The sequence below is a fragment of the Rhamphochromis sp. 'chilingali' genome, assembly GCF_963969265.1.
Source record: "Rhamphochromis sp. 'chilingali' genome assembly, chromosome: 4".
Classification (NCBI taxonomy): Eukaryota; Metazoa; Chordata; class Actinopteri; order Cichliformes; family Cichlidae; genus Rhamphochromis; species Rhamphochromis sp. 'chilingali'.
The window spans coordinates 29,047,933-29,069,155 of NC_137948.1; the positions used below are offsets into that span (position 1 = coordinate 29,047,933).

General features: G+C 39.0%; 1 protein-coding gene across 2 annotated transcripts in view; it reads left to right on the plus strand.

The window, feature by feature from the left end:
- mtnr1aa (melatonin receptor 1A a) overlaps window positions 1-21,223 on the plus strand; it is a 44,332-nt gene that overhangs the window by 14,582 nt on the left and 8,527 nt on the right. Inside the window, exon 2 of one of the 2 annotated variants that reach the window (XM_080880975.1) lies at window positions 1,154-1,228. The exons of the other annotated variant lie outside the window; for it this stretch is intronic. Coding sequence (XP_080737101.1) covers window positions 1,216-1,228 — 13 coding nt within the window. The 5' untranslated portion in view covers window positions 1,154-1,215. The remainder of the gene's footprint in view (window positions 1-1,153; window positions 1,229-21,223) is intronic. 2 annotated transcript variants of the gene reach the window in all.

A 21,223-nucleotide genomic window follows, 5' to 3' on the forward strand; every position in this document is an offset into this window, starting at 1 on the left:
TTGCTGAGGTCTGATCTGCATGTGTTCATTATTGAGGGGCTGAAATGTTGTGTAGTCAACACACATATTGTCCAGGCTGCCGAGGTGAGCCGTGTGGTGTTGGAGGAAAGGAGGACCCAAAATGCAGGCGATGACTGATGATTCGAGTGATGTTTATTTACAGGGTGGTGTAGTGGCAAGCAGGCAGTGAGGGATGACAGGGAATTAAAGAAACCTAAACTGGAAAAACGAAATAACAAACCTGAGACCATACGAACCGGGGAGAGAGGCAGAGAGACACAGACAAACCAGCAACAGGCAGGAGAACACACAGGGCTTAAATACACACAGCAGTAATCAGGGGATGAGAGACAGAAGGGCAACACACCTGGGAGAAGTCAGAGCTGATGGGACGGGGGAAACGTAACCTGAACACACTCACATGAGACGGGGACCTTCAGAATAAAACAGGAAACTCAGACACAGAGAACCAGACAAGACACTGAACTAAACAGACAGATTCACAAGCAGACAGTGTGACGCCATAGACAGACAGAGGGAACACGGAAGTGGGACCAGGGCAGGCACAGAACCGAAACCTAACAAATGGCAAATCATAACGGAATACATAATCAGAATAAACAAAAGCATAAAGAAACACAAAACACTGAGTCGGCAAACTCAGGACCGTGACACATATATGTACTGCATACATATATATACATGCATTTTTTAAATAAATATTTTAGCCACTTAGGGATGATACACAGTGTTTCAAGCTGATGTAAGAGTGATGTTTACTCTTTTTCAGCTCTCTATAACTGTAAGCTGAATGATGCTACAACAAGGAGGCTCAAGGGAACTGCAGAATCATGTGATGACTCTTTGTGGATTTCTCTTTCCACTCAAATGCTTTTACATTACACATTATCTTAACAGTTGTTACTATGAAAAGACAGTGAATGGTGCAGCTGTTAACACTGTAAAAACCAAATAACATTTTAAAGCTATTTTCTCTCATCATATAGACTAAATAATTATTTCTATTGAGAGATTATATTATTTATTTGCTTATTTATAGTCAAAAGCACTAGGGCCATTTTTCCAAATATTTTAAAGGAATGATGTGTTCTGGTGGTACTAATTGTGTTTTGGTTCTTCTTTCTATCACCAGCTTGTTGTGGCTGAATAATTGTGTGTGTGTGAAACACACAGACTGGATGAGAGAGGGTTTAGATGACAAGCATGGGTGAGTGATTGATGTTTGTCTCCCAGCTGCTCTGTGTGTTTAAACACAATGCTTATTTTTCTTATGTATTTACTGTTGGTTCGCAAAGCATCCTTCCACACACAGATACAGTTTCTGTGTGCATATGTTCCTGAGATTGTATACACACATAGACCCACACACAGACATTGCTAAGTATGATGGGAAAGGTTGAACAGGACAAAAGGTTGTGGGACACTTGAATATGGAAAATAATAATGACTTAAAAAAAATGACAGTGGCTTTTGATACTGGGATTAGTGAGAAGATGACCCTTTGACTGCTCTGTATATGTCTTAACTTTTACATTAAGTAAGTATTAGTAAGGCTATTAAAAGTTATTAACCGTAGCAATAACCTAGTTAATCTTTCCAAAGCCTTAAACTTCGTAGTATGTAAGTCTGCAAACAAGGTCAAAAGATGGGGTTCATAAAATGCAGGAAGAATGGCATAAGGAGATTACGTTACGCAGTTTCAGGTCAATTGGGGTCAGATGGAATGATGGAAATAACTGCTGCACAAACTAATCATATATAATACAGCTCAACAGATGCTGAAGCTCTGGTCTGACCTCGATTTTCCATGGGAACAGGCATGATATATCAAAATATACAAAAGATTTTTTTTGCTGTAGGACAGTTACATAACTCATTACGCTACCATTCCATCACCTAAAGCTGTCATGCAGTCTTGTTTATTGCATATTTTTCTGATGGGAGGCATAACATAAGACAACATACTTTGGATTTTCACTTTTCCCAGTTTTAACTTCTTGCCTTTTATCCAGTGCTGCGTTTAGTTTCAGCAATGGGTTAACAGAAAGCAGTCAGTGTAATCTTTGAATCTCTGAGGCTTCAAATGCTATGTTTTTGGTGCTGCAAACAGGACTTGTTAGAGCTTTTTGCTGACCAGACACACTGGACCCACTACAGTTCGCTTACCGTCCAAATCGTTCCACAGACGATGCCATCTCTCATCTCCTCCACACATCACTCACTCACTTGGACACTAGAAGGGGGAATTATGTTAAAATGCTCTTCATAGACTACAGCTCTGCATTTAACACCATAATTCCCTCCACACTCACCACCAAGCTGGAGCATCTGGGACTCAGCTCATCTATGTGTCAGTGGATCTCCAACTTCCTAACTGGCAGACCACAGGCAGTAAGGATGGGCGGACATGTCTCAGCCTCCACCACTCTCAGCACTGGAGCCCCCCAGGGGTGTGTTCTGAGCCCCCTGCTGTACTCTTTGTACACATATGACTGTGTGGCCACTACCAGCTCCACCACCATCATCAAGTTTGCTGACGACACCGTCGTGGTGGGCCTGATCTCTGATAATAACGAGACGGCCTACCTGAAGGAGATTAGGAATCTGGAGAACTGGTGCCAGAGGAACAACCTCCTTCTAAACGTCAGTAAGACAAAGGAGCTGATAGTGGACTTCAGCACTAAGCAGGAGAGGAACTACCAGACCCCCGTCATCAACGAGTGCCCAGTGGAGAGAGTGGACAGCTTCAAATACCTCGGAGTTCACATCACGCAGGACCTGTCATGGTCCTGTCACATCAACACCGTGGTGAAAAAGGCCCGACAGCGTCTCTACCACCTCAGACGCTTGAGAGACTTCCAACTGCCCTCCAAGGTGCTCAGGAACTTTTACTCGTGCACCATAGAGAGCATCCTGGCGGGAAACATCTTAACCTGGTTCGGGAACAGCACCATGCAGGACAGACGAGCTCTACAGAGGGTTGTGCGATCAGCTGAGCGCACCATCCGCTCCGAGCTCCCTGACCTGCACTCAATCTACAGCAGGCGGTGCTGGACCAAGGCCAGGAAGATCGTGAAGGACTTCAGCCATCCCAACAACAGACTGTTCTCTCTGTTGAGGTCAGGAAAGCGATTCCGCTCCCTGAAGACCAACACAGAGAGACTGAGGAAGAGCTTCTTCCCGCAGGCGATACGGTCTCTCAATCACACCACCACACAGTACTGACCCACACATATGGTTCTTACACACACACTGGACTTTCTGGACTTTGTTTTTGCACAACACTGGTCACTATATTCTTCATTTCCGGTTAATACTTGTACAGCTGCTGTTATTGTGTATATATTTATTTCTATTTAGATTTCTTCATACATTCTTATATAGTTCTATATTGTGTATTTTGTTGTACAGTTATTTTATTTTCAACTTTAATTTATATATTTTATCTTATTCTTCCCAGTTAAATTTACCCTTCATTCTAATTTGTGTTGTACAGTTATTTCATTTTTAATCTTAATTTATATTTTATTCCTTCCTAGTTAAATTTACCCTTTTTAATTTTTCATATTTATTTCCTATCTTATTCATAGCCTTTTCCTTTTTTGTTTTCTTTAGGTCACGAGCAGTTGTCCAAGCATTTCACTACATATCGTACTGTGTATGACTGTGTACGTGACAAATAAAATTTGAATTTGATTTGATTTGATTTGATTTGAAAAGAGCTGCTAGAAAAGTGGACAGATAAAACAGCAATGCATCCTGACAAAACCAAAATAATGAGCTAAGAAGCTAAACTAACTGCAGACTTGTAGTGTTTCTCAGTTTGGACTCTGGTGCCATTAGTGCACTGCCATGTACTACATCATGTTTGCTATATAAGCATAAAGCCTTAATTTTAATAGGGTATCACTGCCTCAGTTCAAAGACAGTAAGCTGTATACTTATCTGAAGTTTGACCTTGACATTTACAGCTTGTTGAGCATCTGAACAAACATCTTTTTATAACTCCCACAAGCACCAAACAAGCCAGTGTGAGCACTTTCATGCAGTCAAAATACCAAATGTAAGAGCTGAAGTTTTAACACGAGTGATCGTTTTCTGTGCGCTCACGACTGCAAATGACTTGCTTTACTGATATTGATCAGGGAAGCTGAACATGAAAGTCATCAGACACGTCAGTGCTGTTTGGTTGCATCAAGGTTGTGAAAACAGCCTTTGAAGTAATGGTTTAAAAACCCCCACTAGATTCATGGTTTCTAATAGGCTACCAAGAGACGAGATCCTGAAATCGTTCAGCAGCAGCAGCTGTGAGAAAGGGGAGCAAACAGCACATACACGCGGAGACAAACACACACAAACGCAGCCCAGCATCAGCTGTTCAGGATGATAAGCTCTGAACTTCCACCATGTATGACACTGCCTTCACAACAACTGTAAAATGCATTTAATAGGGAGCTAAAATAACTTCATCTCCAGGCATAAATATTCACCACAGACTCGTACTGTACTTTATTAATCACACAGGAAAAAACGATTATAGTGGTTAGAATTAATACAATTATAATATAAAAAATATAAAGTGATTAACTGCAACTGCAGGTCATGCTTCCTACTTTGTATGCAGCTTTCCCAAATTTTACAGTGTTCATACAAATGTGTGTCCTTGGATGTAAGTTTAGGTTTCCTTAATTGTTTCCTTGAAATATAAACTACAACTGAAAAATACTCCCTTTGTTTAAAACTCCTGGTTTATGTATGGCACTTGGCAGTGCACCTATTCAGTTATAAATCTTTTCAGTATTTGTGATTTTGTTTACAGCTCATTTAGAATTTTTATATCCCTGTGAAGCTTTAAAACAATAACTATGTGGATTTACCTGAAGTTGTGCATGACCCCAATAACCTTGAAGCCTGATGAGTGTGCTCATTTCATAATGAGTGGCAGTAACTCCTCATTAAATACTTGCTTTCTAGGGACCTAAATGACATAAATGGGATCAATCCAATCTTCTGACAGGATCAAGCTGCTCGAAAATTGCAAATGGGAATCCAAGGCACCTTGTAATTGCTTGTGTGCATGTGTATGTGGGTGGGTGTGAATAGGTAAGAATTTTCAAAGGAGATTTTGTGCAGACTTCTGACACTTATGTTTTTCAGTTCTTATGGTTGCACTATATAGTTTTTGGAGTATACGCTGCTTCACAAAGTGGCATGTTTGCAGATACCAGAGGTGGGACCAAGTCATTGTTTTGCAAGTCTCAAGTAAGTCTCAAGTCTTTATCCTCAAGTCTCAAGTCAAGTCTCAAGTAATGTCAGGCAAGTCAGAGTCGAGTCTCAAGTCACTGGTGTAAAAGTCCGAGTCAAGTCACAAGTCTGAAATTTTGAATTTCAAGTCCTTTCGAGTCTTTAAAAAAGAAAAAAAGAATGTTGCAGTTATGCTAAATGTAAATATTAGACCATGTAATTTTAAAATCTGTGTTTTTCTCAACACATGACAAAATAGTGAACTTAGAAAATATACACAAATTGTGAAATTGCACCTCTTTAAAATGCAGCTCAATTAAACTTAGCTCCAAGAATAATTTTCACCGACAGTTCTGAGATAAGCTGCATGTTATTCTTGGATGCGGTTGTAGGACCGGCTTTAAAACCGCATGACAAAAATATCATACACATTAAAAAAAACTGTATCACCAACGTAGCCTGGACAACATTTGCTAGTTAGATGAAGTCAGCTATCTCATCTTAGCATATTTATATGCATATTTATAATCATACGCTTCTTGGAGTGAGTGCATACACTCATGAAGTTTAGTAACTTCAGGTCACTGCAACAAGCCCAGGTACAGTTTACCGACGGATGGGTGCAGGACCTTGAAATGCACCGTGTAGAAAGTAAAGACCATCGTACGTATCATAAGTTTACCAGTCTCACAAATCGTCATCATAAATACACATTCGTTAACCGTTTATTAATAGGACCTTTGAGCTCAACGGTAATTAATTAGTAGTGGAAATAATTTCTGGTAGCATCACAGAAATGTAGCAGTGACAATAATATTGTATGCTGTAATCGTACTGGGCAATTAGTGATACAAAAAACCTGTTTTATCCTGTGAATAAAAGTATATGTTTTTGTCAATGTACCATAATAACAGAAGCGAAACGCAATATTGTGTCAGGACAATTCACTATTTATGCACAATAAATAAAGGAGCATAGCGCGACAATTTCTGTTCAGCGCCAGACTTACTTGTAACCTATATCACCAATTATGTTAAGAAAAATGACGCATTAACTACTAAAAAACACTGACCTTCGTGTAAATGCTTGGAGCAGACTAACCTGTGAGCTGGAGGGTTCTGGGACGTTATATTTGATCTTTGAATGGCTGCAATCCAGGCCATCCATCGCGTCTTTGTTACTTCGGAAACATGGCTCGAACAATTTCTCTTCAACGACGTAATCCGATAACAACCGATCTCTTTACCCGTCGGCTTCCCGTGGCTGTCATGTGACCGGCTATTGCAGTTAATAATACAACAGCTTCTTGACATTTTTGTGTTTCTTTTTATCGCTGTGATTTCAATTGAAAGCCTGCGTGCGCTAGTACCTCTTGCCACGAGTTCCCAGAATCCTTTGCGGTTCTACCCGTGAATGACGTCACATTTTCAATCTCTATATAATATGCGTGTTAAATTTTATATTTGGGGTGAAATATCAAGTCTTTTCAAGTAAACCGGTTCAAGTCCAATTCAAGTCCCAAGTCATTGGTGTAAAAGTCCAAGTCAAGTCACAAGTCTTAGAACATTTTTTCAAGTCAAGTCTAAAGTCATAAAATTAATGACTCGAGTCTGACTCGAGTCCAAGTCATGTGACTCGAGTCCACACCTCTGGCAGATACTTATGAGACAGGAGTTCAAAGGCATAGGCAAAGGGTGAAGTCATCTTAACTGATGTTAGCCATTTCTTAAAGCTTTTTTTCCTGCTTGTAGGGTTAAATGAACTCCACTATGTATATGAGAGCCTGTTCAGTCATAACGTCATTTCTCCAAAACTGACTATAAAATTATGTCAAGTAGCCCTCTATAAAAGGGACTGAATAGTACTAAACTCTTAAAAGGATGTTACCCCTGCCTCAAAACAAGAAAGCCCAACTTATAACCACTCTAATAATAATGATTATATGTGCCATATTCCAAACTAAAAATAATAACATCCTAACTTTTCTTACAAGTAAGATTATTTTTTTAGGCTTGTACTAATGTACAAAATATGAATTGGTTAATTAAAGCTTCCCAATTGATTGTGACAGGACACTGTCATTGCTACATTAGAGGAGTGCCAGGGTTGCACTTCACAGAACCAGTAAACACAGCTAACATCCATCTTCAGCCCAGTTTCCCCACATAACAAGAAAGATGCTTACCATGAAAGTGTTTTACTTCCTCAGAGGGAGAATATACACTTGTTTGTTTACTCATAGTAATTTATATCATCTGCATAATGTTTAGTAGACAAATTAATATTACGTGGTAAGCTGTCACATGTCTGGAAAACCTCTATTTAAGAATTCTCTTCTATAAAAAGCAATTAGCTTGCTATTAGCAAATAGCAATTAGCTTGCTATTAGCATGCTATACAAATAGCAGTTAGCTTGCTATTGTTAGGATTTTTGCAAAAGCCTGAAGTCACGTCAAGACCAAAGCAAGGTCTACCACACAGACAGATTGATTGTGAAGCAAAATTTGCTTAAAATTTCCTTTACATTTTCTGGTAAGACTCCGGCTTCATGCCAAAATCCAAAGATTGGTGTGAATATGAGTATGAATGATTGCCTCTAGGTGCCCTGTGATAGACTGCCTATCTGTCCAGGTTCTTTCCCACTTTTCACCTCTTGCACCTAGAATAGACTCCAGCCTGTTATTGACTAAGATATTAGTGTAACTGCATTAACTTTAGTGTCACACAGTAATATAACACGTCATACTAAATAAAGTAATCACACTAAAGTACCAACTTTGTTGTCACTTACAAAAGCTCGATCTTCATGGGCGGACAGAAAAATGTGCACTTGCACTACAATCAATAGTGGAGCAGTCTTTAACTTTTGAGCAGTTAGGGTATGAACATTATTTTAATTTTAATTAAGCTAAACTGCAAACTGCACCCAGGTGCGCTGGTAACAGATCATCGACACAATGCAAACATTAGCAAAGACAACATTCTAACACAAAGCAAGCAGCAAAGGACACAGAATGATCTTCAAAAGGCAACAAAAGCAGTGATGAGCAGTCGGCTTGTAGCCAAAATTTCTACCCCCACCTGTTTCTGCTTCTCTATGGGGTGGTTTTCAACTTTCTACTTTCCAGCTTTGTGTTTGCACTTAACACAAAGCTAAAATAAACCTTGTGTATGTGTCTATTAAGAATTTGTATTAGTTTGTGGTACTGTATCCTTGTGTTGACATTGTCAGCTAGTATTGTATTTGATAGCATACGTCAGGATGTGTTGTACAGAGAAAGATAATGCATTACTCGTTTTCAGTATTTATGTTTATTCGGAATTATGTTGGTGAATCTATGCAGAGCTTCGGATAAGTTGCCAGCATCTGTACCTGTGCTGGCTGCGTGGATGGTGACACGTGGTCACATTCATAGCCACATGCTCAGAGAAGCACACACACCTGTGTATTTGCATTTTAACATCAATGCATACATTGCTTTATAGCTATTCTCTGCTTCAACATTCTCCATTCACAGTGCCCTTGAAATTAGATGTCAGGTCCCATGAGGATAACAACTGAATCAAATGTAACATACAATAAGAACGTTAGGCTTCAGTTCTTTATTTTAGCTATCAAAACAGGCTCCATCTAATAGTCTAAAGCCCTGAGGCTCTTTTCATCACCTCTTGACTCGGAAGAGTTTTGGAGGAGAGTCGAATGTTTCAGCACCCTCCATGTGACCATCTGCAGACAGTACTTCTGTTCATCTATACAGTAGCCTTCTGTCTGCAGAGCTGGATGTGTACACTCCTTGCATAAGTGACAGGACTTCTGTTCTCCTTTTTTTTTAAACAAATGTTCACTTTGAGGAAATAGAGCTTTATCTGGAAAGTGATAGATAGATTACATTCTGTTTCTGCTCCCAGTTGAGTTGCAGGTGATGAGCATATGAAAGACTGCAGATTTTAGGAGAGATGGGCACTTAACTGGTTTTTGGATTTCACTGTGAGTGAGTGTCTGAGAGATTCAGGGTCAGTTAAGCAGTGGCCACTGTTGCACTGTGTTCAAATCTTTTCCATGTGTCCTGGTTGAACTTTATGTCTGTTTCCCTCTATCTGGGTCAACCCATCAGCCCCCTGCCGTGCTCTGGTTTGCCTTTCAGACAGCTACTCTATTAGACTGAAATCACCTGTGAAATACTGAGGTATGACTGAGGGGGGGTTAAAAGGTTTTATGTGGGTGGGATAAGTGAGGACAGTTTGAAAAATCCCTTTTCCGCCAGATAATTTGTCTGCATTGTGTGTTCACAAAGTGTTCTTTGTTCATCTGAATGGAAAGAAAACAGATTCATACAGAACAGCTAGTCTTTATTTTGATGATTGTAATGCTGTGTGCATGTTGGTATATGTGTATCTATGTTAAAGGTCTGTTGTGCAAAAAGTTTTTTTTTAAACCTTGACTGTAATATTTTATTTTTCATTTTTAGAAATGGTGCTCTGTGGTGCTCGGTGGCTGCATGCACTTTTACAAAGTCAGCAAACAGCTTTATCTTCATCAGGGTAATTTCCAGCCGTAGCTCTGAATCCAAAAGGACTCCTTGCATTACCTTTCAGATGGATTGATGATGATTATTTTCCTTTTAGTGAACACTCTTCTTTTTGGATTTGTAATGATAACAGTCACCTACCTGACTGTTTGAATGGTAGATTTCATTTAGAAATTGTCCAACCAGTTTAACGAGTTCTTAGAATCAGTTACTCACATTTCTGCTTTTCCACTGACTGCATCAGTGATTTCCATCCACTGTTTGCTCTTCCTGTCGTGTGGAACCAACTAGCGAATGCTCTAGCGATGTTCGGGTGAGTCATTCTTTCACTTTTGGAGTGTTTTCTAGTGTGAAAAAAACAGGTTTCTTAAATAATTTGCAAAGTGTTGCACTTGGTGGAGGTGTGATCTCTTGTAGCCTAACTACTTCCACATTATTTATTTAGCTCCTTTTATAGGTTTTAAGTCATCATCAGAGGCGATTTAGCGATTTTTATCATGCAAAAAGTGTTATTGGTGTTGTTGTGGACAGCATAATATGGCTCAGTTCTCGTCTGCATTTTTGTAGCCTGCAGAAATCTCTATGCACTGGACAAGAGTTTTGGTAGCATTCTAGTTTCTGTTTGTAGTCCATTTGTAATCCACGCTTTATTAACCAGTCATTTATTGTCAGGGTTCAAACAGTATCTTAAGCCATCAAAATAGAACAGTGTTCATTTTGATGGGTTACAGTGAGGCAACCACCAGGCCACCATGATGGCTTCCTAGAGCATCTTAACCCATCAAAAAGAAATGTGCTGTTAAACCTCAGCTGTTAATATTGCTCAGTCCAACTGCCAATTCCTGTTGTGGACAGCATAATTTTGCTCAATTCTTGCTCTTCGACTTTTAGAGTTTGTTCTGGACTCTTTATTTATGAAATTTTATATTCAATTTTCGTACAGTGTCAGTTAGTCTTGAGTTCTCTATTGCATTAGTGTTCTTAGTTGTTATTTTATCTTTGTTTCCCGTCGTGTCCAGTTTATCTGTCTTTTCTCGGTATCCTGCCATTAGTTTCCCCGTGTTTGTTTACCTCCTTCCTCCCCAGTCATGTCCCATGTCTGTCTGGTCTGTCTGTGTTCTGTCTCCATGAGTATGTTTGTTGTCCTGTCCTGTTGTTTTCTCCCTTCCTGTTTCCATGTTCATCTCCTTGAGTTTCATCCCTTTGTTTCCCCAGACTGTCAAGTCTCCATGTCTGTTTAGCCCCAGTCCCAATGCCAAGTTCACGTGTGAGCCTCGGTGTGTGTGTGTGTGTGTGTGTGTGTTATTTGCTGTTTTATTTTGATAGTCTTGTGTTTTATGTGTGTAATGTACATTTCTGCTTGCCCATTCACATTAGTTGAGATTTAGTTCAGCTGTGTGCCCATGTGTTTCCACTTCTCTTAATCAACTTCTTGTGTACATATTGTCTGCATCTCCCTCTGTTCGGTGTTGCATTTTTTACTTCATTGTGTGTATGACTTCTGTCTATCCAGCTAATTGTCAATCAATAGTTGGTCAGCTAGTTCCTTCTATGCTCTGTTTTGAAGTTTGTTTTCGTTGCATTTTGTGCCAGCAACAAAGCTAAATAGTTTTGAGTTTAATTTCTGTCTATTGAGTCCTGCATTCGAGGTCCACTTCTTTTTTTTTCCTTTTTTTTTCTTTCTTTTTTTCTTCTTTTTCTTTATAGGGGCTCGTGTCAAACTAGCAAGTATTTCAGGCAGAGCTTCTGGTCACAGCTGTCAAAATAAAACACGTACGCAAGCGAGAGAATCTGCCCATTTAAGTCATAACACGGACCTGATGCTGTGAATTTCCATCAAAATTAGGCTCTTGTGATCTGATATCAATGAGACATTTCTAAAGGTCTTTTACGCCTACTTTCCAGGTGAAAAATACCACAATGAGCTCATATTTAGATTAAAACGTCACAAACGGTGAGGGGATGCCTGGATCTGTCTATCCATCGGATAGCAGCTGTAAAAGCAATTTTGGCAAATTCAGCTTTGTTTAGCTTAACTCATGTTTGTCATTCTGATTTCCCAAAGTGACATCAGGTCAAGACCTGAAAGTTCGTTGCACACATGCCATTCATTCATCTAAAGTATTAATTATCTAGGTCTTATTCTGACACATCAGTTCCAAAGACTGGTGTCATAAACTTACCCTTAATATCAGTTATTATAGTATATTATCAAAACTAAGTTAAATAACACATTTACTGATGTAATATAACCACTAAACAATGACAGCCAAATACCTTTTATCATTAATATTTAACTTAGCTAGCTGCCTTTCCTCTAAAGCTTTTATTATTTCTTTCTGATTCATAACATAGAAAAATTTTCCACATGCTTAAGAATTAGAAGATTGCTTTGGAGGTAGCAGTCTGACAGTCAGTAATGATACCTGATTTAGGTGCTTCTAGTTCCTCAGCTTCTCTGGCCTCTTTTAAACTTTTTAAGCTGTAGTTCTTTCAAGGTCTTTGAACTCTCCACTGCTGGTGTTATTTTATTCCATCCTGCTGATGTGTTGGTAGTTGCGCCTCATTCCCTTTTGTCTCTGCATGTGTTCCAGAGTTGTAGAAACTTTGCTTAGCTGCCTCTCATTTCTCTCCTCTCAGATAAAGCTCCCCTAGGATGTATAAAGGCTTGCAGAGGTAAATATTCGTCCTATTGTCAGTTAAGAAGTCAATGCTGACATTGCCTCTGAATTTGACAATGCAGTGTCTTTTGGTCTTTTATTTTAAAACTCAAAACTCTGGATTTCCTGTCGTTTTCCTGGTAAGTTTGTGTGACTTGATCCAGCTTAGCTGGCACAGAGGGCAACAGAGCTGGGAGAGAGAAGGATTGATTACAGGTAGAGAATGCTGCGCATCATTAATCAGCACAATGACAAGAAAATAGCTTAGACTCATGTCCCAAACCTGCTGTCTTGCTTTCAGACAGTAATTATACAAATGACTGCAATACACACATGGAGGAGGAGAATAAAACAACAGTAATAAGTCATATGGATGACTTACATACATGTAATACTCACTGAAGTTTGGCTTTGATGTTTCTTATAACTGTGAAAATACATGACTATTAACTGTTCAGTCTCTTCCTTCACTCTTTCTTTTCAAACCACAGCACGCTCCTTGATGTGAGCATTTTCCACCAGTGGAGAAAGCGATTTCAGCTTCTCCACATGAATAACAAAGTTGCCGTTTTGCTAATTAAAGTCACAGTGTTATGTGTCCCATAAATATCAATTACCGCCGATCAGCAAATACACATTCATTTGAATGGGTCCAGCATGCAGTTGCGAGTGTGCCTCCCACAGCAGGACACAAAGGGTTTAAACTAATACTCTGGCTAATGCTCATTGCACCTGAGGCCATACCTGGATGTTAAGGACTTTAAAAGGCACGCAGTGGGGCTTATATCTTCATCGCGGCATCATTTTTGAGAACAATAACAGGAATGAATTCTTGTCATTTTTCTGTCTGTGCCTTAAGCAGAAGTTGTGGGTCTGTTCGTGCAGTTATTGTTTTTGTGTATGGAGTTCCTTGTGAGATCGTAGCAGATGGCTGATGTTAAATATGAGTATGACGTTAGACAAAACCACTCTTTGCCTTACACCGTTGTGAATATTATTTATATTTAACTTGAGCTTTATAGTCTTGTGGGCTATACATTTGCCCCCACAAGCAAAGCACTCCCCTGTGGGGGAGACATGAATCCCTTGAGAGTTGCTTAAAAAAATCTGCCAAATAAAATATGCTCGACTACCTGCTGTTGTGAATAAAGGATCAGCCAAAATGAGCTACATTTTTCTGAATTCTGAATGTCTGATATGAGACAAGAAAAAGTAACAGTTGGATGTAGTCAGGTTTTGACCTCTGACATCTCCCTTGTTTGTTTAAGAGTGTTTTGCACGTCTGTGAATCACACTAAAAGTATGTGCATATGTCCTGCGAGATTATCAGCTCGGTAAGTGACGAAGGCTGGCCATCCTGGGAAGCAGCTGTATTGATAAAACCACTTTTGAAAGTTGCTCTTATAGAGTTTTTAATGAGTAAAAGCAAAGACAGGCACGAGATACAGGCTAAAAATAGACTTTTTTCTTTGTATTTTTTTATTTCTTTGTTTCAGCTTTCCTTTCATGTGACATATTTATATTCTTGTGACAAAGATCAACAATAGGTTGGTTTATCTTGTCTAGCCAACAGCACAACAGCGCCAAATGAAGCCATTTTCTTGTAACCTTTGGCAGACACATGCTTTTATTCACTTTTACAATGATCACTGTAAGCACATTGTTTCCATCGCTGCTCGCTTTCATGTTGTTGAGTCTTTAGTCATTCTTCCTCTGACCGATCTCTTTATGCCAATAGCTATACAACATGTATAGTTTGAGAAGGATGAGATTTGGGACGTTTCGAGGTCCACTTCTTGCCTGTCACTCGCCCCTCACTACATGACACTACCTGAATTTATAAGAAATGTAGCAATCGAGATGTCACCGAGCTTAAATTTGTATTACTGCAAGTTCAAAGAGATTTTAGTCACACTGGAAGTGTCTGAAAAATGATCTTCTGTAGGCTACTCTAATATTGCCCTACTTTGTTTTCTTTTTGGAATCGTGGGATGAAAAGTCAACCAAATGCAGATATGTTGTAGCTAAAGGTCTTGCTCACTAGGGAGCAGCTGGACTACTGTAAATCTTAGCAGCACCAGAAGCTACAAGAGCTGTGGCCACATGGTCCACCCAACCTACAACTCCTAGGGGGTTTTCCAAGTACAGTATCTTGTTCATAGTGACCTGATATTCATCAAGATCATAGTTGTGGAATAATAAATACTAGCACATCTGTGACTAAAGATGACAGCATGTTGGTTCACACAGATACAAGTGTTGCAAATTTAGTTCATTTTCATGCCCAGTCTGGCAAACAGGTTAATTTTTTTATATTCTGGATTTGCCACTAGTTCATGACACATGAAGACTATGTAATCAGATTGACAACATGACATTGGACAACTTGTCTTGGAGGCTTTATCTGGAAGACGTGACTGGACCTGTCAGGCTGTGTCAGGCCACCAGCTGTGGGGCCCTGGCTGACATCCAGTGTGACACCACCCGTGGTGTTTTGTCATCTCTGCTCCCTGAACAGGGAAAGTAAGTGTGGCAGACAGGTATTTTCACAACACATGAGCCTCAAAATTGTAGTGGTCGCTGTGGGAAAGAGGCCCAGCAATTTGAGATTGAGACTGCTTAGTTAGATGTTTGAGGTTTTGAGTTGATTGGGCAGTTCTCCCTAGATCTGAGATGTTGCTAAAGTGTCACTTAAGCCGCATCGCACCACTGAGACCCACCGGACATCCTAATTGTGCCACGGGAGAAAGGGAACTCATCGATCATTCCTTAAAAAAAGGCAAAAGACAAAAAACATTGACATGTATTATGTGTTGCTGTCGAGAGAGGAAGAAAGGTCTGCTGTTTTAAATTTTTCCTGGACAAAGGACATTGTCTACTTACTCGAGAATATCGCTGAGGAATTTCCTACCCTGTGGGAAAGCTAAGATAAACATTCTCGAATGCCGTGAGTCAGGAAATAACCTTGAATTAAAAACAGTCTGATAAAACCAAGGAAAAATGTGTTGCCATGGTCATTGAGGAAATTTTTGAACTTGCACTGCCTGTGTGTCAGTGTTAACTGCAGTGATTAACACTTTTATTCTGACATTTAAAAATAATCCTCAGGCTACTGCTTTGTAAAAACAGCGCTGGTGCTGGATGCAAAACAGAAATCAGGTTGGCAGTGCATCACGCTGCTTTCCACTCTGCTCTTTCTGTTTGGTACTCCTTTAGCAGAGAGGGCACTTGAGGTCACTTTGCAAATCCCTTCTTTCCTTTGCCACACCAGGGTAGGAATAAACCTCTTCTACCTAAAAACCTTGTCAAAAGGGCTTCTTTTTTCCTACTTTTCTCACAGCAGCTGAAAGCAAATACTTTATCACAGCAAAGGAGAAGACAACTGATACACTACTGACTGTTTTGTCTTATATATTTTATTATTAATGCACTTTGCTTTTTTGTTTTTCTGAACCAATCCTAGAGTCTTGAAATAGCATTGTAAAAGATGCGAGGGGATTAAAACGGCTGCGAGTCTCATCATTCACGGCTGTCAGCGGCTTCATTCATAAATACAATATTCACAAATGCAATAGTGACCCTGGGACATAATTACTCTGCTTCTTTAGAGGAGTGCCTCCATCTCTTCTCTGTTTCTACAGTTTTTTTTCAACATCTTTTTCTCTTGCGTTATTTTTAATGCAATTCAAGTAATTTTCCAACATCAAAGTTGTTGTTGTTTTTGTGTGCATTTTGTCACATTTCTGCGAGCAAAACCAGGAGCTGCCACTCTAAATCTGCCAGGACAGAGTACCATGATAATCCATTTCTTTTTTTACCCTGTCATAGTGACAGATGCAAGAAGTTTTAAGCTAACACACACACTAGAACACATGGGATCCTTTCTTTCATCTAGGTATCATCTTTATATAAGAGCTAGCAATCCAGTATTGGGATTGGCTATTTCACTACAGGTTACAGAATGCCTTCTCGTTAATTTGCATTGTACCATATTCCATAGTTGTGCTAAAAGTAAGTAAAGTGTTTGGCATACTTTGAATTGAAGAACATGCAAACTCCACAGACAAGCTGTGAGCCAACAGTGCCACCACCCCACCACTGTGTCACCTTACTTCAACACCCTCACGTGTATTTATTGTACGAATACGTTCTTCACACAGTATTACCTAAAGTAGACTAAAGGATGACGGCACAATTTTTTTCGTTGACCTCTCATTTATATTCTTATAAATGTCGATTGTTTTTGTCAGCTGCATTTCTTTAAAAAATGGCAACCAGCCAATCTAACATCACCCGGACTTCACTTCAGGTTTTTTAATCATCAAGAGATCAGAGAAGCGCTCGAATGCATTGTTCTTCTTTTTTACTGAACTTAATTGCTAGTAACAGAAGAAGGCATTTTTAACAATACAAAGCAAAAAGGGGCAAAAAAGGAGAAAAGAGCAAACAAAGAGAGGACAGAAACTAAGATGCCAGATGAACTAACAAACCTGTTGTTACAGATGTTTGCAAAATACATCAAACTACGTCTTTATCCAGGTAGATCATAGCAGGTGTCCATCCTATTATAAACAGAGGCAGTTTAAGATATGGGATGGCAGTCATGTCCATCTTTTCGACATGTTTAACTTTTGTAACCACTGAGCTATTGTAGGAGAGTTAGGTTTCACCCAGTTAATGGTAATCAGTTTTTCTTGCAATCATAAATAAAACATGTAAAATATAGCACATATATATGGTAAAGTTTGCACTTTTATAATGTTTGCAGTTCCAGGACATGTGGCTATGGTCCCTAACCACACTGCATTTTCTTCAGCAATTGTTATTACCCAATATTTTTAACAATGCTTGTCCTTGGAGGAGCCCTGGAGAACCTCATTTTTACTTTCCAGTCAAATTATTTTCATGGCTGGCTCCCAACCCCCCTGTAACAGCCAAAACAAACATCCTAGTGTTGCGATGTCCAAGTGTCATCATCATCTATAGTTGTAACGCGCTCTAATTTCCCACTGACCTGTAACATGTAAGGTGTTTTCTTGATGTCATTAACAATTTGTAAATATGAGATAATTGATTTGCTTTATTGTTACAAGTCGGGATGCATGTATCATATGAGTCTCAATATGAGTTGGATTCCTTTGGATACTGTCCCTGCCTGTGTGTGTTTTAATGCAGTGTCTGATTTGTAGATATCTAGACAAGCCTTTTTTTTTTCCATTTAACATTTTTTGAATAACTCTGAGCTAACCACCTGTAACACCCTGTTGTAATCTACACAGTGCTGCAGTCCACATACTAATCTGACTCTGCAAGTCAAATAGGTATTTGTGCTGTTATACTTGCAGATAACCACGGTACTTATCTCATACCATTTTGGCTGCTGTGTTAGTTATATTGTTGCACAAATGGATAATGGAGCCTTTTTCATTCTTAAAAATCTCAATGTGGCAAGATGTATTTATGTAACACTACAAATAAGCTTTTGTATCGTTGTGGAGATTCTGTGGTCACCGAGTGTGAAGTGAAGAGTTTATTACCCCCTTTGCCACTGTTTCATAATTGCTTTTTATTTCTACTACAGAAGTATTAAGTTTGTCTGCTGGGAGATGCACATTATTAAGAACTAAGTGAGGCTGCACTAAACCGGACTCAGTTTTCAGCCAAATAAAAATACATCATACACTGTGCTGCCCCGTGTTCTCAGGAACTGCCATTCCTGTTTTCGCACTTTTGTGAGATTGAAATCTTTTGTGTGTTTGTTGGTCAGGAAAAACAACTTTGTTATACAAATAAAAAAGCTTTGTGTGAAAATACAGTCATTTATAATTGAAATTCAAAGTGCAAGATGTGTTTATATACACATTTATATGTTGTTTACATAAAATATATTTCTATACTTACATGATACATTAACAAATAAGTTATGATTCTCAGCTCATTTATTCTGACCTCAGTCACAACATCAGTCGACGAAATGCCTGGTTTGGTTGTGCAGTTTGGACAGAGTGACACATAATATACAGCTTGCATATTCAGACCGACTCCCCCTGCTGCTGACCTTCAGCACATACACATTATTTTATAAGGAGGCTCTTATGGGAGTAAAGTCGCTGCACTCTATAGCAAAATCTGTAACTGGGACATGGCTTGTAGTGACCATGGCTGTAGTATCTATGACAAAGAAGCACATAACTATCTATGGCAGTAGTGCATGACATGTTTAAAGTGGAACCTCACCTCCAAATTAAAATTACACATTTTTCTTCTTACGCGGAGTCCTGATTTTGTAGGTCTAAAGCTATTTCTCCATCGAGATTGTTTTAGTGAGTTTTTTATGACAGCTATGTAGCTAACATTACAGCTCAGCTGAAGGTCCTTTACTGCTTAGAAATGAAATACTTACTACACAGAGTTACTCAAAACAAGGTTTGTGGATTTTGTTTTATTTTTATAGTAACTTGATCGTGATTTCTGAATATATGAATGACATTGCTCGTGATTTTCTCGAAAAACTTCTGGATCTGGAAAAAGGCAGACATCTCTGCGACTGATGTCTTCAATGCTGAGCAGCTCCTACCTAAACAATTTAGATAAATAAGACTTCAGGCCAGAGAAAAAAAATCTGGAGAGAAATGTCACTTTAAATAACAAAATGCAGTCTTCTCCCATCATGTTACCATAGGGCTAAAGGTAATTCTTCTTTTGGTCTGTTATTAATTGCTGTCTTTGTTGAATACTAAAATGTTTTTCTTGTAGTTGAAGATAAAAATGGGCAAATTAACAAACTCCAAACAGAGAGAAAAAGAGCTGCTGTTTTTTGTATTATTATTATTAAGACAGCCAAATTTATTGCTTCTTTCATTTGCATAACCCTTTTTAGCTTTCTAGCATAATGGTAAAAGGGTATTCTAATGATCAGTAAGCCTTTTTATATAACAAACATGCCTTAGGTAACACAGTGCTCTATTGGAACAAAGCAGTTTTGATGCTGAAAACAGGCCCCCGCACTCTGAATAACACCCCAATAAAAAAATGTGTATAAAATGTAAATAAAAACACAATTTTCTTAAACAGATATTTAATTGAAAATAAATTGTAGAAAACATCTAGTGTTTAAACTGGGATTTTTACTGTTTCATTAAGACTATTTGCATTTTGAATTAGTTGGCTGCAACAAATCTCAAAAACATTGCAACAGGCTGGTAAAGTAACTGCTACTACAAATAAACAGCTGGAGGAACATTTCACAGCTAATTAGGTTCACTGGCAACAGGTCAGTCACTTCACTGGCTATAAAAACAGCCTCTTGGAGAGGCAAAGTTTCTCAGAAGTAAAGTTTTGAAAACAAAAAAAACCCTACAAATTGTGAAAAAGTTTCAGAACATTTTCCCACAGCGTACAGTTATGAAACTTTGAATTTCTCATCATCTACATACATCTGGATAGTCTGGAGAAATCTCTGTGTGCAACCTACCAGGCCACAAATCAATAGTGAATGACTGTGATGTTCAGGGCCTCAGGCAGCACTGCATTACAAACAGACATAACTCTGTAATGAAAATCACTGCATGAGCTCAGGAACACTTCCAGAAATCGATGTCTGTGAACACAGTTCGCTGAGCCATCCTCAAATGCTGGTTAAAGCTCTTTTATGAACATGATCCAGAAACCCAACCATTTCTTCTGGGCCAAAGCTCATTTAAGAAAGACTGAGGCAAAGACTAAGGCCAGCAGAAGAAGTCTGAAATTACATGACATGAAATTACAATAACATGGCTTCATAGCAGACGGGTCCAGGTGCTGAACTGGCCTGCCTGCAGTCCAGAACTTTCACAAACTGAAAACATTTAGCCCAGTTTAAACAACTGATATGTTTTCGATGTTCTATTCTATAAAACTTTTAATTTGAATTTTACAAAGCGTCTACAAGCACCCAAATATGAAGCCTTATGTTGTGCTGTTCGCTAGCAGACGGTACACAGAGTCAACTCACTCAAGAGAAACGATGCTTATGAAAAAGTCCAGTTGATTAAAAGTTGATGAGTTCTTGGCTTAGACTTAATTCAGTGCTAATGCCCAATTATGGGCAATAACCGTGTAATTGGTCTTCCCTCTGACTTGGCCAGAGTTTATGTTGGTGTCTGCCAGAGAGTTCATCATTGTCTGCTAGGACCCACTGTAATGATCTAGTAGCTGATTAGGGTAAACAATCACATGCTGATTAGTACATGGTTATAATGAGTCTAAGGTTTTAGGCCTGTTTGAATTAATAACGTTAACTAGGATGGATAATTTGAACTGATAGGAGGGTAGATCTTTCATATCACTGCAATGGCTTCAGGAGAAAAAAGTGACCGCCCTTGTATGACCCAGTAGAATCCAGCTCTTCAATCCCTTTGGAAAATATGTAGAAAGACCTTGGTATAGCTGCTCAGAGACACTTTGCATTCAGCCTGTCTGAACTAAACTAACTGCTCAGAACAACTGGATAAAATCCAAATTCAGATGTTTCAGGGTAAGGGAGTCATTATTACGAAAATTAGCATTGACTTAGATTATTGAAAAAGTAATTTAGATGGTATGCCATGTCTGGGGATCAGTTCAAAAATCACCATATTCGCTTCTGAGATTATGCTGCGACACCGTAACATGTGGGAAAAGTCAAGCTGACATTAAATGAACTGTGTATCTTCTCAGTTTAGCAGACTGTGCCAAAATTCATTGCAAGCTACATTGGCAAAAAAAAAAAAATGCTCAGATGGGCTTCAC